This window comes from Pezoporus wallicus, unplaced genomic scaffold (genome assembly GCF_028554395.1).
Source record: "Pezoporus wallicus isolate ANWC-B61680 ecotype Strahan unplaced genomic scaffold, APGP_CSIRO_Pwel_v1 contig_8341, whole genome shotgun sequence".
Lineage (NCBI taxonomy): Eukaryota > Metazoa > Chordata > Aves > Psittaciformes > Psittacidae > Pezoporus > Pezoporus wallicus.
Genome location: NW_026638083.1, coordinates 300011 through 327895, shown reverse-complemented (window position 1 = coordinate 327895; position 27885 = coordinate 300011). Strand labels below are relative to the sequence as shown.

The 27885-nt window shown below is 47.4% G+C and overlaps 1 protein-coding gene across 5 annotated transcripts in view; it reads right to left on the bottom strand.

Annotated features, from left to right (window-relative positions):
* Positions 1–6188: 6188 nt before the first annotated feature.
* The window catches only part of NR6A1 (nuclear receptor subfamily 6 group A member 1), an 80765-nt gene continuing 59068 nt past the window's right edge, over positions 6189–27885 (bottom strand). For 3 of the 5 annotated variants that reach the window (XM_057408979.1, XM_057408981.1, XM_057408984.1), the window contains 8 exons: positions 24205–24435; positions 20949–21004; positions 19112–19269; positions 18146–18373; positions 17212–17466; positions 13265–13386; positions 10864–11016; positions 6189–9879 (listed from right to left, as the gene is read on the bottom strand). In XM_057408979.1, coding sequence (XP_057264962.1) covers positions 9791–9879; positions 10864–11016; positions 13265–13386; positions 17212–17466; positions 18146–18373; positions 19112–19269; positions 20949–21004; positions 24205–24435 — 1292 coding nt within the window. In that variant the 3' untranslated portion in view covers positions 6189–9790. The remainder of the gene's footprint in view (positions 9880–10863; positions 11017–13264; positions 13387–17211; positions 17467–18145; positions 18374–19111; positions 19270–20948; positions 21005–24204; positions 24436–27885) is intronic. The other 2 variants (XM_057408980.1, XM_057408982.1) reach the window with 2 other exon arrangements.

Genomic DNA, 27885 nt, shown 5'->3' with positions numbered 1-27885 from the left:
AGAGCCCTTGGAACCATACCACCCGCTGCGGGCCGCCGCCGCCGCCGTGCTTTGGCTCCTTTCTGGTGCGTAGCCTTGATGCTCAGCAAAGCATATCTCCTCCTGGGATTTTATCTCCATCCACTCAGCTTATCGGCGGCGGGGCAGCCCTCCTGCCTGAGCCACGTTCCCGGAGCGTGCCTGCAGCAGGTGTGGTCAGCACTACCGTGTGCCAGAGCCCGCCGCCTGCCTGCAGACCCTGACCGCCGATAGCGCGCGCGCGGCGGGGGCTTTGGTGGTAGCGTTCCCGGTGACATTACCTTGTCCCCCGCATTCTTCCGATGCCACGCACGCCTTCACTCCGGGGCGCGGGCAGGCCCCGCGCAGGGCGGCGTGTGCAGATGTTGCACAGGCAGTGCCGGGAAGCGCTGGTGGTCTCCTCCCCGGGGGGACTCATTGACATATCAGTCACATAGTTCTGCATAATTGGGACTTGGATGCAGAGTCTCTTTATGTTTCCTCTTGGCAGTTGCCAACAACATGAAGCACTCCTGGGTCAAAATGACAGCCTTTTGTTTACTATTCCTGCTTATGTGCCTCATTTTCTTCAAGGATAAGAGCTCTTTATAGGAATCTTTATTGTGATGAGGTTACCAGAGAGAAAGATTTCTCTCCAGCTTTCTCTCTCTCTTTCACAGCTGATTAAAGGGGTCGGCCCACAGGGACAGTGATGTGGAGCTCCAATCCTGCACTCGCATCAGGGTCCCCCTGGCTGTAAGCTGCATCTACTCTGGTGCAGTCCTACCTGCCCACCCACCAGCACATAGCCCCAGGAAGGATGCGCAGGTTGTTCCATTCCCCTGCAGGACCACAGGCTGGAGCCCCAGGGAGGAGATGCCACCAGCCTGAGCAAAGGTACCACAGAACCCATCACCCCCAGGAGCTTGGGCAGGAGCTTACCTCTTGAGCGCGCTGTTACCATGCCAGCCATGGTGGCCCGTCCTTCATCTGACCTCCACAATGGTGATCAACCCTGTCAGAAACACCATGAGCGATTCTTGCACCTGAACTTGGCAAACCAACACAGGAGACTTGTGATGGTGCAGTAAACGGCAACCCACCAATCTACTGCATGCAATGGACTGGTTTTCAGGTTTGAACTCCAGTGACAATGATAGTGACTGGGCAAGAGATGTGAGAGCAGTTGGTGAGAAGATAGGGAGAAGCTCAGAGAATAGACATGGTCAGTGATGGACATCAATGGCAATCCATGCCCAGCCCTGCAGACACTGCACACAACCATCCACACAGAGCCCTCCCCTGTTGCTGGGCTGACACCAGCACTGCAGGCGTGGTGACCAGCCTCCCCTCGCAGCCCTGTCCCAGCCAGTGGCCGTGGGGTGACACTCCTGGGGACAGCAACTCTTGGGAAGAGGCAAGCAGCTTATCCTTGAAAGTTACTTTCCGAAGGCCAAGAGTGGGACTGTGACAGAGCAGCCTGACAAACGCATCTCCCAAAGTCCTTGGGCCCGATAATGTATGTCCCATGCAATGTTGACACTAGTGATCCACCAAAGATCAGGTTAACAAGTTTGACGTTAGTGACAGTGTGATTTGTTCAGCGCTGGCTCTGAATTCATAGAGCGGCTGGCCTTCGGTGATAAACTATTGCACTGCGTGCACGAGGCTGTGGCAGTTGTCACCAGCCCGAGCACTGAGATGAAAAGGAAGCAGAGCTCTAATCAAAATACAGTGGTCAGGAGAGGTTGAGCTGGAAATTAAAATGTGCTGGTACTTTTCCCACACCATCCTTGCTTTCCAGGCAGCCTCTTGTGCCAGCAAGGGGAGAGAGGAGAGGATGCACCATTGCCTCTTGCTTGGTTTGAAGGTGAGGACAAACCCATTGCCCCACATGTGTGGAGCCTCCTCTGCCACCTCCTGGGGAGCTCTGCCACTGCTGGCCTTCAGGGTTCCCTTACAGGGAATAAATCCAGTGTTAAAGCTGCTCAAGCTGCACCACGGAGGAGGAGAACTGCTGTAAAGAACTAACACGATGAAGAGGAGACATGAGAGCACTTGGCAGAGGAGTGGGGCAGCACAACTCACGCCAGGATGGAAGCTGGGACGCAAGAAACCCTCTAGAAGGAGTGGGGAGGGAGCAGGTATGGTGCTGGCAGAGCAGCAGGCCAGCTCCCCCAAAGCTGGGGACACAGCAAAGCAAGTGATGGAAAGAAAACACCCCAAGAACAACCAGCAAAGGAAAGCAGGGTCTCACTCTGTACTTCTCTGCAGCTGGGGACAGGCTCTGCCCCACACAAGAAGTGCTTATTACGACCCCGCAGCTCCATGTTCCAACCCAGGAGCTCCGTCAGGGACAAAATCCTTCAGCTCAGGAGAAATACGTGGGGGGCTGCACCCATGTGGCAGGAGGCAGATGCTGAACTGCCATTTCTTTGCTATAGAATCTCCCATTATTAAAATAAGGGGGGGAGGAAACCTTAAACACTTGAGCACAAGAGCTCCTACACATTAAAAGGGAACAATTTGCATTCTGATGGGTTTAGCAGCGCAGCCCCGTGGGAGGGAGCCGCGGCGGGGCCGCTGCTCACTTGGAGCTGCCTTTGTGGCAGCACCGCGTCTCCCTGAGTGGGCCTTCGCGTGTGCTCCCTAATACACATGGAAATGTAAATATGTAAAGTGCTTCTTCGTCTTTTAACACGCACCCACCTCGGTGACACGGGAGATTGCTAAATGCTTTCTGCAGTTTCTCTTCGGAGCACCTGGTCAAGGATTCCTGGTGGGTTTGCTTGTTCGATTATGCCTCCTGCTTGCAGCAGCCTCTGCTGCACAGGTCTCTGGCTGCTGCACCCTTTGGTGATGGTGACCACCCGAACCACTGCATCTTCCGGCCATCCCACAGACAGGACCATCATGTCATCCCAGGTGACAGAGCTGGCGTAGCCGTGTCCTGTGTGCCATGGTGGGCACCTCGGCCTGCAGTGACCTAAAGGAGACCCCATCCTCCTGCCTTCTCCTCTGGGAGAAGGGGAAGGGGACCACCAGGTGCCTGTTGCATGGCAGGGCCCGGAAGACCTTCACTTTTTGCATTGCCCCCACTCCTTTCATCCCCCCTGCAGAAGGACCCCCCCTGCCACTTAGCCTCCCGCAGCCAACCCCACTCTTAGCAGGGTTCCCAACAGCACGACAGTCATCCCCAGACCCACAAACGCTTCCAGCCCTGGCTGCTCCACAGCAAGATGGCAGCAGGCAGGGCACGGCAGCGCTGCAGCACCCAGTTCTGCTCTGGGCTCCATCCCCCTGATGTTGCCTCCCCACCGAGTGAAAAACGCTGCTGAAAAGGAAACTGCAAGCGAAGAGCAGACACCACCAGTGCAGAACAATTCACATTTATTAGTTCATACAGCTAACACTCGCTACACATGCATTCAACACTTATTGGTCACATTTCCACAGGTAGTCAAGTCACAGAGCAGAGCAGCGGAGCAGGGGCAGGTCGGGCTGACACGGACCTGCACCAGTCCCACCGCACCAGGGGGACCGGCTGTGCCACGGCACGCTCGAGACGTGCCAGCAGAGACATTCATTTGGTCATAGTGTAGTGACAGGGAGGCAGCTCCCGAGGGGTGCCACATGGGGCTCCTCACCTCCTCACGCTGTGGGTGACGGTGGCAGTGGCCGGACAGAGTCTCCTGCCCCAGCCCCGGCTCTGAGCGTGCCAACGTTCACCGTGTGTCATGCCGAGGCAACATCCTGCTTCCCTGATTTACACAAGGGATTGTGGGAAAAATGAAGTGTTTTACTGGGGGAAACCATCACCTGGAACAACAGCAGCAGGACCCCAAGACCGGGACCGACCCATCTTGGAAACAACACGCAAACCAGCAATGGGCTGGCACAAGCCCATGGCAGCAAACCGGACCCACTTCCTCCTGCAGCACCCTGACTCCCAGGACATACACGAGGGCTCTGCAAGGTCCCAGGCTACAAATGCAGCCTCTGCATCGTGTCTGCACCAGGACAGCGCTGGAACAGTGGCTGGATGGGCACCAACAAAAGCTAAACTGGCAAAAGCCATGTCCTGCCCTGTGGCTGCAGGCAGGGCCTCCCCTGCAGCATCACAGACACTGCCGCACTGTCACACACAGCCACAGGACACTGCTCACCCTGTGAACAGTGGCCCATTGTGGCAGTGGCCACAGTGCTCACCACCATGGCACAGCAGTGCTGGGTGAGAGCACCGTGTGCACAGCCCAACGCCTTCCTGGGGGCCAGGAGTCCAAGTCAAAACCATCACCCGCAGGCTGAAATGCTGTGGCAGGAACAGGAACCAAGCCACAACCCATGAGAAGGGAAACAATTCCACCATCTCCCCCCCTGCTCTTCAAACACGGGCAGTATTTTGTTTTTCACACAATCCCTTTGAGATGATAAACAGGATGTCACACGAGGTAGTTTAGTTATGGAAATTGAGTCAATAATGTTATCAACTATTACAAGACATTTTATAAATTGAAAGAAAACAATGAATCACAAAAGGCTTTGTTAAGGTTGATCGTCATCTGGTTTCAATTTCTGTTTCTTTTTGCCCTTGGGGGCATTTCTTCCACTGAACCATGTTGCTTCTTTCATAGACTTGTTAGAGGTCAGCTGCACACGAGCTCTTTTCAGTTTCATCTTTTTCAAGGGGAAGGCATTGCCTGGATTGGCATCACCAGCTCTTTGGAGGGCTGGCTGAAACTCAGATCTGCAGGTCCTGGCCACTGAGAGGGCTGGGAACGTGGTTTTCAGCCCTGCAAACTTTTCCTGACTCTCATTCAGTGCTGGCATCAGCTGTAACTGAACCATGGTCACTCTTCAGTCTACAGCCTGACCCATAATGATAAAGCTGTACAGACTGGAAACTAAGATGCTGTAATTCATAAGCAACAAACTGAGTGCAGGAAATACTGCAACTGGCTGCCAGGGACATACTGCGAAATTCCCATTTTCCCCTTGTCCACGAGCACTCAAAAACACATAAGGCAGAAGGATGAGGGGATGTGGAAATACACACAAACCTCTCCCAGCCCTGGGAGCTGATGTGCCTTCAGCAGAAGTGTGAGGTTACCAAAACCTGCTCTCCATGCAGATCCCCGTGCAACAGGTCAAACGGCAACGTGCTCCTTCGGGATGCTTCAAACATTAGAGCACACCTAAGCCTTCAGTAGGCAAACTTCCCACAAGCCAAAGAGAAAGCTTTCCCCCTGAAATCGCTATATGGGACTTCATTCAGCTTTTACTGGGTCCTCCAAACAAGTCATGAAAGAAGCAACTGCTGCAACATCAAAACCAGGGTTTCTCTGAGTCACATTTTAAATACTTATCCCTGAGCTTCTGTGCATTGCAAACAACACACCGTGAACCCGGAGAAACACCACAGCTTGATACTGACATCCCATGCATTACCCTTGATTTACACATCATCTACAACTTAAAAATCAGCTTCATACTTAAACTAGTTCCCCAAGTTTCCCCCTTTCTCCTGCCCTTTATGTGGCAGGGATGATTGCCGCTTATTATCCTGAGAAATAACAACATTTTCACAGACACCAAGCTTCATAGCTTCAAATCAAAACCAAGAAAGAAGAAAGAATGAACGGTAAATAGCACATTCACAGGAGAGCTTTTTTTTTTCCTCTTTTTTTTTTTCATTTAAAAAAACGTAGTAAAGATAAAAGAAATTCAAGTTTCTTTAAAAAAAAGGTTGGTTTGAAGGACAAGACCAAAACCCCTTCACCTGAGGTGGTTCTGTTCTGTGCAGAGGCCTGAAGAGCGAGGGCAGATCTGATGTGTGCGGCAGAGGGAGGGACAGGCAGCGAGTGGAGTGCCACTGATGTGAGCTTGAGCCTTATGGGCTACTGCAGGGTGAGGGCAAAACCACCCAGGGCTCGCCCTGTGAGCAAAGCAGCCCTGCAAACACACTGTCAGAGCGAGCAGGCCCGGAGCTCTGCTCACTCTCATAGCCTCAGCCCAAGTAACACCAGCACACCAGGAAAACGGGTGTTCCCACAGTTATCACTGTGACTGACCACTTTGCACTGATCACCCTGGAGATGCCGTGTTCTCTCTTTAGTTTTTGTGTGATGGGAGACAGCAGCAGCTCAGGATTTGAAGGATCCAGAGCTGCACTGCGCTCACCCAGAGCGTGCAGTGGCTCTGCACAGCTCTGTGGGCTAGCAGGCAGGAGATGGGAATATTGAGCACCACTGCATTATTAACAATTAAAAAGTAGTTAATGCATATGCAAAACGGCTGGAGAGTTCTCTCCTGCTGCACTGGTTTTGCCCTCCTCAGGTACCTGGCATCTCTGAACGCCCTAGTTGTCCCCCAGCCCTCTCGAGAGGCCAGGCATGCTGAGGACAAGGGCTCACTACTGACACACACAGTGGGGTCAAGACTCAGCAGCCTGACCCAAAGGCAGGCAGTGGAAGAAAACCCCAGTTGCTTTCAAAAAGCTTTTGTTCAGGTCCCAGGGACCGGTCACTTATGCTGGGACTCAGCCCCATCAGCTGGAGCAATTTCTGCTCTGTTCTCTGCACAGGGTGACCAGTTCCAACCTGTAAAACAGCAACCAGGACACCTCAGCTGAGCCTCTCTGAATGCGTGAGCCTGAGCTTTTCATATTTATGTCCCAAATCTCTGTTCAGATTAAAAGTAACTCTTCAGCCTTCCATCTGCACAAATGCTATGAAGGAGAGGAGGGGGTCAGTCAGCCAATTTATCTTTCAAATCGGGGATAAAAATTGACTTGTCATGGCAGAAAATTCTACCAAAGACTATTATTGTTGATTGATTCCTCTATGACAGAAGGTCAGATAAGCAAGAGCAGATAGGTACCAAAGATAATGAACTTCCCCCTACTAGCATTAAGCACAAATAAAATATGAGTCCCTGTAAACCGAATGCTACGTGAAGAATGGAACAAAAATTCCAACCTTTCCAGGGTGTCCTTCAAACCAAATTCACAAATACATCTAGTGACTGACCTAACGTCTCTACGTCTCTAGCTACATTCCTACCTTCTCATAATACCTGAGTTTGCAATGCAACATTCACTTTACCCTGTTTAAAAAATACAAGTCATTAGAGGACTTGGTGCAGAAGATATTAAGAATGACTGTCCGGTGAGCTAGATTCTGGGTTGATACTTTAGCTTCTTCCTTACTTGTCAGTTTAGCAAGGCTTTTCTACTCCCTACAACAAATGGGTTATTTGGTAACGGATGCTGCTGCCAATCAACCTTTGTAAAATTTGCTTCATACAACAGAAAGTAGAACATTCTTGTCCATTCATCATCAGAAATGAATTTTGGTTTTTTTTGTTGTTGGTACAGCATTAGTCTTGGGAGTCCATTTTGGATAAACACAGCACACCTAATAGATTATTGTTGTTGGATATTTGGCAATGTGATGACCACTTTTATGTACATGAATTAAAACAAACTCTTATTCACCAACAGATCATAATAATTCAATAACTGCAGAACAGAATTACTCCTATGCAATTGTAACGATTCCTTGAGTGTATAAAACAGCAAGCCAGAAGATAACCCGTAATAAAAAGATCATATCAAGCTATTTGGAAATTAAACTTAAAAGCTGAGAAACACTTCCTAACTTACAAACAGATATACTAACATCTTCCCATTTACACTTGAGGTATGTATGCAGAAGGCTTTCCTGAGAAATACACGCTTGTCCCATTTGACAGTCAGAAAGTAAATGAGATTCACGGAACCACCTTTGGATTGTGGAGCTCTGTCAAGCTGAACTGCTGCTGCGCCCAGCAGCTCGTACCCGTAACATCCTATTTAAATAATGAAAAATGAGCAGCTAGTGGACTTTTAGGAAAGGGAAACCATCAAGCTGGAAGATGCCCAAGCGGGATTGCTGCCGTGGGTCCTGCGTGAGACCACGGCTGCCTACTATGCGAGAGATGTGCCAAGCCAGTGGGTCACAGCATCTCTTGGGCTGCAACCGAGGAAGCAGCCGCTGGGTGAAGGGGAAGGAAAGACAACTTTGGTGAATGAGGTTTTTCTCCTGATCACCATCATATTCATCTCACAGCAGCTTCAGTACCTCTGAGCAGTACTCACTTTGTGCCTTCATCAGCACAAGACAAAAAGGTAGCAACTGGTTCCTCTTACCCTGAAGAAAGAGAAGCTGTTTCCCAAAGTGTTTTTAAAACAGCATTCAAACATTTGTTGATGAACCCTCTTGCTACATCAGATTCATATCTAAGGACACAGGGAAGGAAATCCAGCCAGGGCAACACAGCTGCCTAGGAGAGTGACTGAGTCTTTGAATGTTAATTCTGAATGAAGGAGATGAGAACAAGGTGTCTCATCCAATTTCACCACCACCACCACGAGCTGGAAGCTATGATGTTACTCATGAGAATACCCAAGTTTAGAAAACAACAGCACTTAGCAATTGCTCAAGCAGCTAACCAGTTGTGATTAACCCAGCTCTCCATGCAGTGGAGTAGTGTGGAGGTTGTGAGATGGAAAATGCAAGCCTTGCAACACCTAGGACAGAACAGTTTATCAAGTACTGCATTAATAGCATTTTCCTGGTAGAAGGAATTCTACAAGCAGCAAAACAGTTCTGGCAGGATATGAGTATGGATTATGCATTCCCCGAGTCCAGCAGAGAAAGCCATGCCAGAGAACACTGGAGTCCCTTGCCCCATTACACAGGTCACACTGAACCACAGGGTACATTAACTATTGCCAGAAACAGACTGGGATTGCTGCAATTCAGAAGCCTCCTGAGTAGTCAGATACCACCTTGGAGGAACACACTCACAGGGGCAATCCTGCCTCTTCTCTAAGTAGTGTTTTCCTGCTTTTGTGAACCTAAAATGGATGTTAAGGAAGTGATGAGAAATTACTTGCAGTTCTCCAGCAACAAGAGTACCTTTGTATAATGCCAGGAGCCTGCTATAAACTGCAGCAACACAGTTTCAGTCAAATGGAGAGGTGCTGCAGCAACAGTGAGAGGCCAGTGGGTTAGGCTGGGGTTGGGGCAGAGCCCATTCCTGCAGCTCCCAGGAGGGGACAGGAACACTGAGCCCCTTACAGCTTGGGAATATTTATCCCACTGGGGCAGGATTCAGGGAAACTGCAGGAACTAAACCTGCACCTGAAAACTGCCAGGGGGAAAAGAAACCAACTGGCTAGAGAGACTTTTCTTTCTTCTCCACTTTCTGCCTTTTAAAAATTATATTTAGAGATAAAAAGCTTGGCACTTCTCTAACACCCACTTCACCAAAATCGTCCATCTAGGATACTAACAGCTCTGTCGATGCAGTGAGGCCATTTGCTCTCTACGACAAATGCTTTTGGATACAAATCATGGAAAGAGCAGTGCACAAACAGCATCTTCTCCTTGAGGTAGTCTTAGTCATCTTGGTCCCGAGCCCCCAAATACAAAAGAACTAACCCTAACAAACACTGTAACATTAAACATCTTCACATTCTGTAAACCGCTGGAGAATGCATCTGCTGCATTCATACAGAACCATGTGCATCGTGTTGAAGATCATACATTCAACTCTGTCGTGAAATAAATATATAGGAAAAAGAGTAAAAAAAAACAAAACAAAAAAAACAAACAAAAAAAGATTCTTGCTACAACAGCAGGGACACCACTTCCCTGGCTCCTGCCTGGATCGCGTTTGCGCCCCTCCTGGGGTGAGCCAGCTCCCTGCCCCAGGCACAGCATAAAGCACTGGCCTGGCCGAGCTCGGCTCACTCTTTGCTCACACTCGTCTTGCAGGAATGTAGAACAGCCTTAAACAGGAGAGGCAGCTGCTCCAGGGGAACATTCACCATTTTTCCTGGTAAGAGAAAAACCAGAATTAGCAGCCACTCCTGAATCAGATTTCAGAGACACCTAAGCCAGCAAGGCGAGCAATGGTTTTACCTTGAACCTCTCAGAGAAACAGTTAATCATCCTACCGCTACATTAGACATTTGATATTCATTTGGACACAACAGGATTTATTATTTACTGAATAGAAAACAAAATAAATGGTCAAAGTCAGATCAAAATGATTTCTCCACAATGGAGCAGTATTTATAGAAACTGGGAAAGACTAAATCCCGTCTCTCCTCAAACTCCCTTGTTGATCTCAATGAGTAAATTATGAGAGCTACTCTGTGATTATTATTTTGTTCATTACGACAGACTAGGATGAAGCACACAGAGCCTTGACACAGGGAGGCAAGTATCTCCCTTTGCCATAACATTCAGGAACAAACAATGTTTTAGTAACACCAGACCCTGTAGACCTAATTAGTGACACAACTGCATTTGAAAGTTCACCTGCAGATTTCAGAGGTCCAAATGAGCTGAAACCTAGGGGTTACACTGAGTCTGCCCACTGCTCTCTCTACCATCTGCTCCATAATTAAGCACCATTTCAGGGCTCTCTGTTTCTTATTACTACTCAAATCAGGATTGCACCCTTTTAAGGCAAAATGCCTCCGAGTTGGGATTGAAAGGAAGAAAATAAAAGGAGAACCCCCCACGGTACTTAAAGGGCAGCAGGTCAGAGCAAGGCATGTCTTTTTGGAGCAGGACGTAACACTGCATCTGCCAGCATTACAAGGACAGCTTGCAAAGAGCGAGTCCGGCTGGGTGAGCTAGGGGTGATGGGAGATGGGCTTAAAGGTGGGTGAGGAGCTTTGACAGAAGAAGGTCCCACACACACGTCTTCCAAAGTTGGCAAGATTTTCACTGTTATAAATTGTTTTCTTTCAAAAGAAGCAAATTTCATAACTTGTACATGATCCCATGGGAAAAGAGCTCAAAAAGTTACCTGCAATATATCGTATCTCTGGCAAACACATCATTAAATCCGGAAAACGGTTTGGCTGGTGTGGATATTTGTACTCTGTGAAGTCCTGGCAAACATACCAGTACCGCTTATTCAGCTGCTCCAGTTGGGATGCATTGGTCAAACCCCTGATGTCTGAAAGGGAATACAGTTAGAGCAATGAATGAAAACATGACAAAAACATCCTAGAAGAGCAGCAGCCTTGCACTTATTGCCATTTCTTCAGGAAAGACAGTTTTCTATAACTCTAAGCTTTGTCCCTGCTTCAGAGACTGCTCAGTTAGGCAACTACTAGAATTCCCATTTCCCCTCCTGGTGTGCCTGCATCACGTATGCATCTTTACACATATGTCTGAGCACAGGATTTCCTTCCACAGAGGGCCAAGATGAGAACAGCTACTGTCTTAAGCCGCTCATCTGCAGAGCTCAATCAACGCATTTGGAGATAACAGCTCCAGCAATCTTAAATCCCCATCTGCCTGGTGTAAAGCAGCTGTATGTCAAGGTTTAGTCCTCACAGCAGATTCAGCGTAATACTTCCTCAGACAGAAACATGTTGATTTTAGCTATATCATCCTGGCTGAGGAAAGCACTCAACTCTATAATTCAAGGTATCATCATATTTCTCCCCATCTGTTTATGAATTATGTCATATGAGCTTTATAAACTTGTCAACTTCCTGTTTTTAAATTTAGCTTTGCCAATGTCAGGCAACATACACAGAGGAAAAATGGGCATTTCCAAGCTATCAAACTGGCAGGACGTACAACTGCCACCCTCCAGTGTGATCAACAGCATCGGCATGCTGCTGGGAGTCCTGGGAAGGATCCAGTGCCGTGGAGCAAGGAAGCTGCAGACCCTTGGTACAGACTCGTATTGTAAGACCATCTGACGGAAGAGGCATTTATCTACTGCCCAAAAGCTGACTTTTAAAAATAATTCTCAGGTATTTCACATAAAAAATTGCAAACTTCAACTAAAAATAAAAGAAGACAGGAAGTTAATGAAAATACATTTTGGAAAACAATGGAGACAGCTCGAGAAGTGTATTATCCAGCGTCAGGAAACTGCCCAGGGAAGCAAACCGGAACCTCAGCCCGGCACAGATTGAAGCGTCAGCACTATCTCCTGCTGGAAATGAGTGGGGGAGGAGAGAGCCTGCAGCACGTTTTTACAGACTGCAACTATCTTTCACACTACAACAGACTTCGGGGACATTTATTTCCAAAATCACAGCTCAACGCCATCCATTGAGCTTTGCCTCTCACAGTTCTCTTCTTTTACAACACGAAGAAACATTGACACTGGGCCACAACAAACGACCAGCACGCAGTGGATTGAGACAATGTGCAAGAGTGGAGACAGGGATAGGCGCTTCTGAGAACAAACACAACCTATTCTGAACTATTCCAGCCCTCTACAGGTGTTAGGCAGCGACCAGGGTCTTCTCACATGTTGAAGAATTACTCTGCATGGATTCTGAAATGTCCAGGGTCTTGCAGCAGCCTGGACTGCCAGCTGTAATACCCTGGTTAGTCAACAGTCCCTTCTTAGGCTCAATTCACTGCCTGCATCTAAATACTTCATTCGTGATTACTTTTCCCTGTGAAGAGTTAGCATTAGGTGTAGCATCTAAAAAGCAGGAAGCCAGCTAGATGACCTAAGTATATATCCTGAATTTTAAATATGTATATCCTGGCATATAGATATTATATATATTTATATTTTAATGTATATTCTATATACATATTTTATATATATACACATATTATATATATTTTTTTTATATATATATTAAAGATATATATCCTGGCATTTTAAATAGCCAGAAAAGCTCAGAACAAATACATTTTCTAGTTGGGAATCTTCGAAAGCTTGTTATGCAAACAGCCAACATTTACTTCAGGAAAAGAAAGTGATGCCAATTAACTGGCTTTAAAATATCCTTCAGTTAATGGCTAAACAGTTATCTAAAGCAATAATACTTTTAGATGAAAAGTCTGTTAGCAGCTGGTAAGTCACCCAAACCTTATCCAGAAAGGTTTCACCAGTGTCCCTGCTCTGTTCTTATCCTGGCATTGGTACCCTTGGTATATATGTAAAATGACACACTTACTGTGCTTGGTCCCTGTATTTAAAGGCAATAAAAACTGTCTAAGCAAATGAATTCATTTACTTCCAGGATTTCTTCAGGTGGGTACCCAAGTATCCTGCTCTTCATGCGTATGGTCTACATAATGGTAAACACAGAAGTTTCAGAGCTCCAGTCTCTTCATTGATCTCAGATCCCTTCCTCTTATTTCTCATCAGGGAATCAAAGACTGCTTAGACGGTTTCAGAGAATTTCTCCATTGGGGCCAATACCTCCTTTTCATGGACTCACCTTGATTTAGGAAGTTAATGGCTTTCATACACGCATACTCCTCATTGCTGACTTTCAACTGGTTAAATTTGCGAAAGAGGTAGATCAACCGCTCCATCACCTCCATCCCCTCTTCACTGAATCTGGAGGACAGAGATCACACATCAGTGTATACAGGACAGAGTCCATACAATAAAGGCAAGAAGCTTATTAAAATAATTTCAGAGAGTTTAACATCTTCAAGGAGACTTAACAAAATCTGTCATGAAAACTGCCCAAAGTCTGCTGGCACCACTATTAAAGTAGAAGGAAAATTACTCTCACAGACATGACTGCTATAGATATTTTAGCAAAAAACAGCTCTTGGTGATTCAGTTCATCACCAGCCTGCTCCTCCAGTGATACAGCACTGCAGGCACATGGAGCCCAGATCCCGCTGCACAGATACTGCTTCCCAGAACAAAATCTGTTTCCAATAGGAAAAGTGCCTACAATTTCCTGTATCTGTATAGTGCTGCTGGAAATAGCTTTGTTTTAACACTGAGGAATTACACTGGGCCATGTGCAACAAGTGGCACACACTTCATTTATCTGACAGACAGGTGAGGAAGCTCACCTCCTGAAAATTCCCAGTGACTCACAGAGCTCCTGTGCTTCCACAAAGCCTGTTCATTATGGTTTGTTCATTTTCCTCAGCTGAGAGCTTCTGGAGTGAGACATATTGCAGGAAGGCTGGGATCCTTCTCACAAGTACAAATATACACGAAACCACAAATAACCAGTGTTAAAGGAAGTGGAACTGCAGGGGATGGCCTAAGGTTGAATTGTGCTGAGTCTAAGGAACGTGTGCTGCTTCTTTCTAAACTTTCCCCCTCAAATAGGATTCATTGCACTTAATTAATGTGCATCAAGATGCAAATGGGAAAGCACTGCTGCTAGTGTCACTGTCAGGGATCCTCTGCTGGGATCTAGATCCATGATCCGTACCAGCCCTGGAGTATCTCAGCAGGCAGAGCTACATTCATTTCTGATTCCGTGCCATTTGATGAAAACAAGCTGTTGTTTCTCCTCAATGTGCACGCTCGCCAAGGGAAGCCAGTGAGAGATGGGCAGGAGAGCGTGCACTGATGCACAGGGAATGCAGATCTTCCCAAAATCTCCTGGGAAATTGCATGATGGAGGTTTTGCAGGTGCAGAATGAGATCCTCCCGCTGACAGGGGTGCCAGGCTGCTTCTTCAGGAGTGATGCCCCGTGTGTGCACCATGATAAAGCCATGGTGTAACTGGAGCTGGAGGAAGCAGATTGCTGCCAGTGCCCACAAACATACTCCGGGACCATCCCACACGTGCCAACAGCCAGAACAGCCTCTTGGAAACACATCTCATAGCAATACCCCCGGTTTCAAAGACACCACATACTGCAAAAATACTCAGAAGTGGGACAGAAGTGTTTAGGGAAGCTTCAGCTGTGCTCTGGCATTGTACAGCACAAAGAATACGAGCACAACCAGAAAGCCATCTTTGAATAGAGAAAAAATTGAACCTTTTTCACTGAAGAATACCTTATTTTGGCATGTGTGTTTGTTTACTTCAAAGTTATTTGTAAAATGCATGGTGGAGTTTGACCTCAGAGAAGTGAAAACAAGCTGTCTGAACTGCAGGTCACTTCTTCAAGAAAGCAATATTGTAAGCGATGAAAGCCTTGTCGGCTAATCTAAAGTTGTACAAGTTTTCTTGCTCTCAAGTTGACATTAAAAATCGCGCAGGTGCAAGATTGCAAAGCTCAAGAAGTTAATGAGCACAAAGACCACTCAGTTGTGTGCTGGGTTTAATTGTTTTTAGAGCATGCACATTTTTACCAGCCACTCATCACTTCATAAATCCAGGAGAGCTCTTCTCTCACTCCTGCAGTTCAACTGTCTCACTTTTCCGTGCATACTTTCCTCCCCCTTTCAAACAAAGCGGTTCTGTTTTTCACAGCCCTATTTCTTCTCGAGGACTGACTCCTCCACACACTTCTCCTCGCAGTTTACACCAGGCAAGTTTCTGGCTGAGAGTTATCGGGATCAGCTGGGGAGGAGGGGGAAGGGAAGCGCTATCAGGAGTGCTGGGGGAGGTCAGGAATCTATTCATTTCATATTCATCTCCAGAAAAACAGCACAATAAAGGAAAACATTTGATCTAGCAGACAAACAGAACATTTAGCCAGTTGTTAGCAGGGATTAAAACACACGGGCTGGAGAGCTCATCCTATGCTTTCATTTGTAACCTACCTAAGCATTACCACTGCACCCATCATTTTGCTAAGTAAGAACAAGAATTAACCCCAAAGTACCAGACTATGGCAGCTCAATGAGACTTCTTCAGCCAGCTGTGAGATGTAATGAACTTCTGTTTGCAGTCATTACTGATCAATGCCAGAGGAAATGGGGGCTCTTTGAGAAAGCCCATGAGTCAGACACCTCTCTGAAAGAGCTCCTCCCAAATCCAAAGGGATCAGCTTCTCCACAAGTGTATTGGACAGAAGACTGATACTCATGAACTATCCCACTGCCACCTGCAGACAGTCAAGCTACGAACTACCATAAAGACAACTGGGAGGGAGCCATGCAGCCTGAGACCCCTTACCTGTGCAACTTCCCACTAAATGGCTTTTTTGGTGTGCATTTTCCTATGTCACAACGACAATTAATGATACTTGAAAAGCTAAATCAGAAGAAGAGACTGCAGAAACATTCTACTCCTGAGAACACCTATTTTCATCCATGTGCACAGATCTTCTGCGAAGGACTTTTTGAGGCGACCAGCTCTGAATTGCTGGTTTCTGAAGGGCGAGGATTCCTCCTTTGTCTTCTTGTCTTACTCTCGCTTGTATTTATCACAAACGCAAAATGGAAACAAACACTTCTCTTTTGAGGCTCTGACCAGGACAGCAGGAATAAAAGGACAGCTGAATGCAGGAAGAGGTGTTATTGTGGTTTTCTATGACCCTTACTGCTCCTTACAGGAGCAGCACCAGATGCACGATGAATGGCCAGGCAGAACAGCACTGGGAAGGAACCTGCCCCAGGAAATGAGACAGCTGGGTCCAGCTCCTGGCTTCTCCACTCCTCCATGGTCTCAGCCAGCCAGTGCCTCTGGGTGTCGAAACAGATGCACAAAGGAACCTCAAAGAACCATTAAGATCCTGCAATGGCTGAGGACCACATCAGTATTTTAAATCTCTACTCATCACTTACATCCTCTGGTGGCTCATGCAAAATCACCATACCTAGCAAGGGCAGAGTGCAGGGTGGGCAGCAGTTTCCATAAACCCTACCTATTCTGCCATAATAATGTGAGATTGTGAGTCTGCTACCAGAAGGAGGATCTGGCATCAAGACTGCAAAAACCCCACCCAAACCAAAAAATCAACACCCTGACCAAAATGATAAATGAAAAGCAGGGTCCTCAGAGCAGCAGATAGTAAATGCTATAGAAAAAACAAGAGCTAAGTTGCAACATCTTTTAAATTTATGTAATCAAACCAAAGAAACAGCAATTAATAATGAACACTTTGATGATGCAGATAACCAGCTTTGAGAACAACCTTTCTACACATCCAAAGGGTTTTTAAATAAGACTTTCTGTCCCGAAACTCAGGGTTACCCAAAGTGTTGGTTAGTTTTACTCTCCTCATGAAAAAGACAGTTCATTGGGCTGTGCTGGTGGACAACAGCATTGGTGCAGGAAATTCAAACAGCTTCATGTACCTTTCCCTGCAGAAGGAAGTTTTGACTCAATACTGACTAACCATGGCATATTTTCTAAGCCTGGAACATCTGTTCCCTAAAAAAACTGAAAAGGAAAACAGCTGCAGGTGAAGTGACCTGTCCTGGGAGAGGTGGCAAATTGGTCACAGGGCACCCACCATCTCCTTCAGCTCTAGATCTCACTCCCTTACCCACAGACTCAGCCTGATATCTCACCTGTGCAGCTCATCATCAGAAGGAGAATACTTGGAGGTGACGTCTGCAAGGTCACCAAAGATCTGCTTGCTGTAAACAGTCAGCGAGGAGAGCAGGATGAGCTCCTGCCATGTAGAGCTGAGCAGGCAGGTATAGTCCTTGATGGAGAGTTCACAGAAGAACGGCAGCTTCTTGATCCAAGCAATCTGCCTGAAAAGCAATTCATCCGCCAGACGACACAACAACGCAAACAGCTCTGCCTGAGTCACTTTATACCTGCAGGCACAGTTAACATGAAGGCATAAAATCCATTAAAAACATTGAATGACATCATTTCACCAGGCACCTGAAAAGCAAGTCAAAACCCCACAGGAATTCACGTCCAAGTGCCCAATGTGCCAGTTCCCAGGGTGTTGCAGGAGCTCTGATGGTCAGCACCGATCCTGACCGGCTGAGGGATGCGAGAGGAGCCACCCCAACTGCTGGGGTCACCCAGCCCACCAGCACCCAGCCTCAGAGAGCCCTGCAGCTCTCACTACAGAATACCCAGCTTTTTTCCACCTATGTGTATTTTGCCAGCTACCGTGCTTACTACTAGGCATTCTGTACAGCTAATGCAGTCTCAGGGCTGAAACCCATCGAACTCCACTCCTGCGCAGCCTCAGCCCGGCCATGCGGCCTGGAACCCCACAAAAGGTCTGTGCATGCCATCTCCAGCCCCAGGCAAGGGCACAGGACATGCACAGGTTGGGGTCTGGTTTGCTGCTTGCACTGCAGTTACATCTTTTCCCAGGGGATGTGCTCCCTGTGCTGATCAAACTGTGAACACATGCACCCAGCAGCCCCCTCGCTGTCAGCAGCGCCTGTGGGTGCAGGCAGAGAGGGCCAGATCAAAAGGACATCCAGGAGCACGCAGCTCTGGGCAGCCTCTTGCACTCACACCGTGCACACTCACCCGTCTTCAATGAGCATCGGCGTGCCGAGTGGCTCCAGGTCCTCCGCTGACACCAACTGATTGATAAGACTGTGGGACTGGGGGTCCAGGCTGCGTGTCTGGGGGGGCATCAGAGCCGAGTGAGCAGAATAGCTAAAAAGGTGCGGGAGGTACTGATAGTGCGTGGACACCGGTGTCCCGATATATTGATCCCTGAGCGCAGCGAATCCATTCAGCTCCACGGACCTACTGGAAAAGGAAAAGCTTTTTAATATACCCCCCAGATTCCACCCAATCCATTAAAAGGTTGTATCTAGCTCCATCAGAAATGTTAATAAAAATATGGAAAGAAAACAGAATGGGAAATGCCTCTGTATTTAAACTTTCACTGGGAATAATTTAGTGTGCAGACCAAACGACTTACATTTGCCTCATGTTGAGCCTGGCTCCATGAGCAGCCATTCAGATTAACAAAGCATTTCCACCCCAGCTTCCTTAAAGGCTAGAATTTGGGATTGTAAACTAAGTATTTATGCAAGCAGTGAACACAAATATCTCCCAGGTTAAGATGCAACTGAAAGCAGATGGAATGCAAGTCTGAGATGCTCGCTGTGTTTACAATTGAAGGCTGCATCAGGAGGCTGGCACTAACAGTAACTGACGTTAATATAACAGCATCAATTAGTCACCTAAATGGAGTAATTTATGTTCAAAATCTGAGAACAGTGCAGAAAAAGCTTATTCAGAATGAGCAGTGAAAGGTAACCAAGCTCCCATGACCTGCAGAAAAGACTACTGATACAAGAGACATATTTTAAATAAGATTTCTTTTTTTGCCTTCTTTTACATTTGCTCATGAGGGTTTCACCTCCCAGTTCAATTCTCTTCAATCCAGTGGCTGTCTTAAAACACAATTAGAGATGTAAGAATCAGGGAAAGGCAGTCAAGATTACTGCCATAAGGAATTCTTCCAGGAGTCATTCCCACCTTGAAGATGGAGTAGAAACAGGTGAAGGCTGGTTGCTCTCAGAAACTCCATTCCCAGGGGAACTATGGTCACTGTCTCCGTTGTTGCTCCATGACATGTTTGCTTCTCCCTCAAATTCTTGCCCAGACATAATTCTCTCAATCTCTTCCTCTGATATCTGTCAAGCACAGGATCATTATGGTTACTTCAGCTGAGAGAAAGAACAAGACAGAAGCTCTGTATGCAAACACCTTGACCGTAGGGTCACATCCAACAGAGATGAAATCACCCCAATACCAGGAGAAATGTTTTGCCATTCCTTTACATTTAACAACATACATGAAAAATTCTATTTACAGCTAATTGTGGTGACCTCCAGCAGAACAATTTAAGTGGCAAAAACATAGTAGGCAGGAATGGACAAATGAAAAGATGTCAAACACACACAGCAACAAGCTGTAAATCAGCGGCTGTCACACAGTGAAAAACCTGGGAGTAATTGAGGCCAGTTCATTGGGAACATCACTCAGTAGAGGCAGAGGTAAAGGCAAACAGAAAGTGGGGTAGGCTCTGGTTTGATAAAGCAATTGAGAGAGGCAAGGTGACATGTACAAAATTAGCCAGGAAAACACTTTCAGGGGATCACTGTTCACTATTTTTCCCCAGAGAAGAACCCGGTGGCACTCAAAGGAATCAAGTATCTAATACTTAAAACAAGTATTGGAGAGTAATATATGTGAAGCTAAAATAGACTAAAAAATAAAAAATCAGATCACTGAAGTATAAACTGGAGAAACATTGCACGAGTAGTGGGATAAATGTAACATAAAAGTTGTGGGGCTTTCTCAATTCTGTGTATGTCTGTATGTCCCTTTGCGAGGCTGTCACATAATATGGAAAGACCTTGAGTTAACATGCTGCAAGACAGTGCCATGCACTCTGAACATCATTTTCAAGAGCCAAACATTGCTCACAGAGGCACTAAAAATCGTTACCTGGCCAGAAATGAAATGTTTGTTCTTCAGCTTTAACCAGGATCTAATGCTGTTATAAATATCATGTTTGCAAACAGCAGGAATGCTCTGTCGTTACAGAGACTTTTTTACTGTTTGAGCTAGGCTCTCTCTGATGCTGACCACAGGCACTATCTGATTCTTGCCTTTCTCTCAGTCTGCTATGAAGGATCTAACTGAACAAGCAGTGGGTCTGGTTGCGTGGCTTCTCATGGCCTGGTTTTGGGCTGGGGTGACCAGTCTTTCCACAGGCACACAGAGCCACAGAAAATGCTTTCAGTGTTATTTCTATTTTATTAAAATAAATAGTAAAGTCCTAAAAGACCTCTTTTCCAGAAGCAAGCTGGAAATGGCCATCATTTCTCATATGTACAGTACAAGCTGTTGGGCTGAATTACCTCGTGCTTTACAAGACATCTCCAGACAAGCTGTGCCATCAATCAGTGAGACATTTACCGGGTGCCCCGCTTGCAACAACTGAAGGAATTGCAGCAGGCAGCCCCTGAGATTTACTGGGAGCTGTGGAGCTGTCCTTGTGCAGCTCACAAAGGACAGAGCACCTCGAGCCTGCCCGTGAATCCACACAGGCACCTGGGACTGCTGCGGGGACAAGCAAGCACGGAGCTTTATTTACAAATCTACAGTTCATGATGTATTTCTAATGCTCGCGGAGAGCCAAAGCCCTGCTATGCCAGCAGGAGGCACAGCATGGCTGAGAAAGGCTCAATCAGATCATCCCAAGGTGCTGCCACAGTCCGAGCCCACCACCGCAAGAGAGCTGTGTGCCAAGGGCAAGAGAGTAAAAGCTGAAGGGAACCATGAAGAAACAGCTGGACATGCTCACCTGGACAGGTCCAATGCTTTTGTTTCTGCCTCCTGGCATGCCATCTTCTCTGATTGCTGAAAGAAAACAAGCAAACCTAGGTGAAGAAGGCTACTGTTCAGTTCTTGGTGAGGAATGCTTCTGTTGGGTATTCCAGAAGTACACAAGAAGGTATCTACTGTTTTGAGGAAAAAATCTTTATGCCTTAAAAGATTCATTTTGTTCATCAAAGCAGTTTACATAGAAACCTCCAGTGCTTTCCAGGGCACTGGAGAGATCGAGCTGTACACGTCATGGTCCTCACCCTAACAGCATAAACACATCGATGGAGCTACAAGCATTACACAGGGAGTTTACTTTTTCGGGTGATCCATGAGTGACAGGTAATGCAGGAATAGCAATTCTTTAACACAATTAATTCCAGCATAATTTGAAAAATGGCACATGGAAAGCAACCCTGCTTCACCCTGGAGATAACCCAGTGAATGCCCACAACAGCTAGAAAAGTACATGTGAATGCCGGCCTTTCTAACTGCACTGCCCGCAGTGAACCACCATGAGCCAGACTCCACCCAGGGAGGCATGAACCAGTGCTGCAGCAACACAGAGATAAAGCACCTCAGTGGTAACTACTAACACTGCTGTCACTTCAGAGAGTCAGATCTCTACAGCTGTCACAGCAAATGAAGGGGAGATTTTACCTAGCCAGCTGCACACAAAGCTGTCACTGAGCATTCCAGTTACTAGCCCGAGCTCTGCAGTTTCATTTCAGAAGGGCAGCCCAGTTTCTCAATAGAGCAGCTGAATTTTTAAAGCTCTTTAAACAATTTCCAAGGAACTTCAACAAAGTCCAATTAAGGGGATTAACCTGGAGATGCTTCTCCACCTTCCTTTTCCATCTGCTTTTAACTTTATTGGCAGAGCAGCTCTGCAGAAGCTGACAGCACTCGAGCACCAGCCCTGCTCCTGGTGTGCTGCCTCTCCCAGGCCAGGTACAGCTGTTTATCAGGTCCCAATCTCTTTCCCACCGTGACCTGGCCAGACTTGGCAGGAGGCTCTCCCCAGCTGCATGGTGACCTTGCTGCTGCCAGCTGGCCTGGCCCTGCTTGGCACACAGGGCTGCAGGAGGCCCTCCTGAAGCAGAAAATGACACAAAATGTAAGGAAAAATTTGTCTGTTGCTTGATTTTAGATACCCTCAGCTCAAATCATCCTCGTCTGTGCTTGCAGCTCAGGGATTACACACACTCAGCTAATGCAATCGCAGCAAGGCAGAGCTACACACACCTCCACTTGCACCTAAACTGTGTTTTCCTGCATCACAACCCCCTCGTCAATCAATGCACATCACTACAAAGTGTCTGATGATTTACAACCATCGCTGTGGCACCTTCCAACAACGTTACGAGATCAGCACTGCAGTTTCAATCCTTCTATCACAAACTCTCTCACCTCCATGCAACAGCAAGTAGTTTTATTTAAAATGCCAGGCAGCATTCAGTAAGCAAACTGGAGAAGCCACAAACACAGGAGAGAAACCGACTGCAGTTACCTTTTATAACACACAAATCTCTTTAAGATACAGCAAGACAACAAGGTCTTTTTAACAAACATGGCTGTTCTATGCAAGTTTTTTCCAAAAACCCATTAGTTTCTCATGGAAAGAAAAGGGTCTGATACAAAACTGAGCTGTCCCAGTTACCTCTCTGTTACTCCCTTTAGGGTTTTTTTCTAACATAATGGAACTACAGTAACTGTTTTCCAATTTGGGGGAGAATTTCTCTACTTTTCCAAGCTATTTTATCGCTAATTGTGATCCATAAAGCTTCTCAGCTAACGGCATTATGAGCAATGGATAGAAATTGTCCGGATCTTTCGATTCCCAAGTGCTATCGGAGGAAAGGAGAGGGAAGCAGTGTGGTCACCGGGCCAGCAGGTGGCGCTCTGCCCCCGCGGGTGAGCTGCGCCTGCAGACACCGGGGAGCCTGCTGCCGGTACCGGACACGGCAGCGGGGGCAGGGAGCGGGCAGCGAGCGATGGGGCTTATAAAACCCCAAACAGCGCCCCCCAAGTGGCAAGATCCGGAGGCGCGGAGCAGTTCACGCTGCAGACCCTTAGGACACACGAACAGGTTCTGGCCGCCCTGAGCTGAGCTCTCATCACCGGGAGCTCAGCTGTGGTCCCCAGCAAGTGGAACTCCCAGAAATCATTTGTAATCAAAGCGGTCAGGAGATAAGCTTTCCATCTCAGCCCCAAGACACCCTTCCTGAGAAAGATCCTGGCGGATTTGCAGTAAATTGATGGAAGTTTTAGTGCTTTTGACAGGCGGCTTTCACAAGAAGGATGACACTGAAGGCATCGATAGCTGCATTTAAAAAACATGAGATGACACCTTTGTTTAGTGGTCCCTCTCACCACCCCACCTGCTCATCCAGGAGGGGAAGAAGGAGCACAACCAGCTACTGAGCTACGGCAGCACCCACTCCTGCTCCAGCTCCTGTGAGTTGCCATTAAATCAACAAATCTCTGCCTTCAATGGGTAACAATTCCCGAGATTAAAACACCAACAGATTGGAGTGAAGAGTCTATTCCAGTCTATTTTTTATTACTAATTTCTGAGCTAATAAAGATTTTCCATCCTGAAGATGATACTGTAGCATTTCATCAGTCTGTACACATGGGGACTAAGGGGTGGCTGTCCCTATCCCAGATCACATCTGCTCCCCAGTGACCTCGTACGTGGCAAAACCACCTTTGGCATTCCCAGCCCCACGCCACTGTGCCTCATCAACCAGAGAAAGGTGGTAAGTGAAGACCCTCATCGCTGTGGAGCAGCTGCAGGTCGAAGCTCACACAATAAACAGGTAAATCTGACTCAGATGTCTTGGCATTTTAAAAGTCTATTTAAATGCACTGATTTTTGCCACATTAATATATTGAGGTAAAAATAGTGACCATTTCAATCAGGGAAAATGCAAGGTCAGATGTTAGAAAGGACAGTAAATCACCTTCCCTGAAAAAAGGGATCACAACGATCAGTCCTCCAAATATTTATACATGTTTTCAATTCATACAGATTTTTCCTCCAATACAGTAACGAAGTACTTCAGGAAGAATTTTTTTATGCATGTATAATTTTGCTGAAGCTTCTCTTTTTCTTGTCCAGAATTTGAGAGGCAGAACTGTAATACAGAAAGGCAGCTGAGCCTGGGCAGCTCACATTGCTAACACAGGCCCCAGCCTGTACCTTCCCCTATAAAAAGCCCAGTGTTCTTTACCTTTCCGGTTCATCCCCATCTGGAGGCATTTGAGCAGGCGGCAGTACTGGCATCTGTTGCGCTGTTTGCGTGACATGACGCAGTTCTTGTCCCGACTGCATCTGTAAACCCGCTTGTTGCAGATGCTCCTTTTGAAGAACCCCTTGCAGCCCTCGCAGGAGATGATCCCATAGTGCAGCCCCGTCGCTCTGTCCCCGCAGATCAGGCAGGTTCGCTGATCCACCCGCTCATCTGCAAGAGAAGAGGAAAGGCTTTGTGGTCAACAGAACAGTTTCACTGAGTGATCGGAGACTCTCCTGAGGGGACTGCAAAAGGCACTCTGTGGCCTGCCTGGATAGGTGTTCCCAAAGCTGAGCATGGCACAAAACACCAGTCTCGCCAGCCTGGCCATAGGTACTGACTCTGTGCCTCTGGTGAGGAGTAAAGGCTCCTCACCACCCTTAGTTTGGGAAACAAGGTGCTGTTTAGATTGTGAGGAGCACACACTGCAGCCATAAGAGGCCACACTGCTGCCAATGCCTGCTTCTGCCACGGATCAGGGTTTTCTACCTCCATGGGCAGCAGGTCAAACCCTGTCACCCTGGGGCCAAATGTGGCTTCCCTGACACACCTTATGGATTCCCTTAACAAAGAGTAGAGAGGAGAGTAAAGAAATGGATGCTGTTTTCTCATCATCATGGCACAAGCATGCTGTGCTGCCCCAGAAGTTTACTCCCAACATACAGGTTTTTTCTCTGGGCATTGCGCTTGGTGCCCAGTGGTGCTGGCACCCACTGTGGACACTCAGTAGGAAACCCCTTGAGTTTGTGTTAGGCCAGTTTGATGAAGCAGCAGTCACTGTCAGGTTCCTGCAGACCCATGGCACAGCACCAGAGAACAGCAGCACATGGCTGCAAGGGGAAGCTCCATTTCTCACCCTCCCAGCACTGTGACTGGATGCTTGGAGCAGGGGTGACAACGTGGCTCTCCCCAGCAGCCCTCATTGAACTTCATGCTGTTGTTGACATGAACGTTGAGGAGAAACAGGGTATGAAGAGCCCTGCCTCAGCTGCACAGGCCAGGGTGTGCAAATACAGAAATTGTGCCTGGCAGACACCAGTGCACACAAAATGCTGTGACACCTTGGGTATTCCTGGGGCAAGCACGTCCCTGCTTCTTCCTGCAGCTCCGGCTGCGCCAGCAAAAGCCTCACGACAGACATCACCATCCAGAGCCCGAGTGAATGTTACTACAGAAACAATCATACAGTGACGTGATTTTACTGTTCCTTTTCCAAACCTTTGGAAGGCTTTGATGGCTAAAAATGAAAACTGAGGACACCGAGCAACAGGAGCTGTCACATTAAATTCAGTATCTTCTGACTTTAACATTGCTTGAGAGCCAGAGCAGGAATGATGCACAGCTCAGCGAGAACCTGTGAGCAAGCAGTGGGCTCCACACACACACACACGGGTGTCAAACACAAAGGAAAAAGTACATGATGGCAGAAGAGAACCCAGATGGATCCTCACTCATGTGCATAGGGAGGCCTAAACCTCACTTCACATCAACAGGCAGCTACACTTAAAATAATGCCAGCAAGTTGCACCAGCAGCTTTTTCTGTAGCAGATGTTTAGCACAGGCAAGCAGCTTAACCCCTCACACACCAGGACAATCTGCCTTCCCTGCCCCAGTGTTTTAACCCATTAGTATCCCAGCAGATACAAACAGAGCTGCACTTTGAAGACAGGCGCTATTGAAGTGTGTGCAGGGTTACACACCAACCTGCAGCGTACTTCATGGGGCTGCTTTCTTAAACGTCACATAAACGTTACCCAGATAAACAGATCAACCTGGCTGAGCAAGGTGATGGGACTGAGCAACAGAAAGGACATTGCTTTGGTTTAGAGCAATGGGATTCGAGGAACCCCACTTCTGTCTTCCACTCAGTCGAGCATTTCCTGTGGGTGATGGTTAAATTAGATTGTTTCCAGTATTTCTTGGCCTGAGCACACAACTGTGCAATCTCCAACAGGCAGAAACACTCACAGCTAGAGCAGGACCCAGGAGGTGACAACAGTTCTCTGCAGCTCCCTGGGGATGGATGCTGCACATAGGTCTCCACACGAGCCTTGGTACCCAAAGTTTAACTTGAGTCCTGTCCTTTCTCCCTGGAGTTTGTATGATATGTGTATTTAAGCACATGTAGTTAAAGGCAAGCTGCTTAGGAGCATATGCTTCCCAGAGCCTGCCTTGTGGACACAAGCTGTGCTGCACACAATTCCTCTGTGTCCAAACCACTGCAGAGAAACTCCTCTGGGGCAGGAGCTCACATCATAGCTACAATCAAATTAATAACAGGGAAATCAGGAGTACATGGCAGTGCTTGGGGGAGACACCATGAAGCAGTCGTGGTAGCGACCTGAGAAACCAGTACACAGCTTCTTACTACCTGGGAAAGCAACAGAAACAAATGAGCTATCAGGATCAGAAATGAAACCAGTTTTCAGTTACACAAACCAAGTAAACATGCAGACCAGCTGCTCTCTCATTCATGAGCAAGTTCCTCCACAGTTTAAACCCAGGAGAAACCACAACCAATCTGTGTTATATTTAAAAGGTTTGCTACTGCACAGCATGCAGATTTTCACTTTTCTGCAAGTTCCACTGCAACTGCTGTAAAACCTTACAATAAAGGGATGAATGAAGGGAACTCCAACTTTAACTGAAAAACATTCATGCTGTCACCACCACACTAAAACATTCCGTTTTACAGGACAGACAACCTCAGGTATGTGATTAAGGCAGCCCCAAAGGAATGCTGGCACAGATCAGGGCTGAGGCTATCGGAGCATCTTGCTGAAGGGAGGCAGCTAAACATGACTTTGTAGTCACCAAGGGCATAATCTCTACCTTCAGCTATCTGATAAACACTGGGAGGGGGCCAAGGGGATTAGCCTAGGACAGAAGAGTCCTCTATCTGCAAGGGTTTTAGCTCAGCCCCAGCTTAACTCCTGGCCCTCCCCCTGCTCCCAACAGCAGTGCCATAAATCGCAGGCACTGGGGGATCCCGAGGTCAGCAGCAGTGTCCGTGCTGGCCGCTGGGCATGTTGTGCCATGGCCCGACAAGCTGGGCTGGAGCTGGGGAACCATGAAAATACCGGTTTGCACACATGGAAAAGGCAGAGGAGGACGCTGGGGATGGCTGCAGCATCAAACCCCAGCACTGCAGTCCGCAGCGGATCACATCCCATGGTGGGTCGCAGGGCTCCCTCCTCACCCCAGCATGCTGATGGCTGAGGATGTAAATGAGGGCTCATTTCCAGGCACAGCTTTTTGTTGTGGGAAGAATAGGGCCACTGCCTGGCAAACAGGGAAGCCTGGATGGTTAAAGTGAGGAGGAATCAGAATCCTTCTCTCACCATCTCCATCTACCTGCTAGTAGGGTGAGGGCGAGGTGGTGTGAATGGCCCCATCCACAAGAACCACACAGGTCTCCCTGCAGAAACTGTTAACTGGGGGTGTTTCCAGATTAAAATGCACGGTAGAACAGCAGCACGCACTGTGAACAAAGACACGGACCTCCAGGGACTACAGAGCTGCCCGTACACACAGTAAACCACCCCTCACACTGAAGTGGCAGGTAAAAAATAATCACCTATGGAAAGCCTGAGGCTTTCAGAGGTCTAAAAAATCCTGTA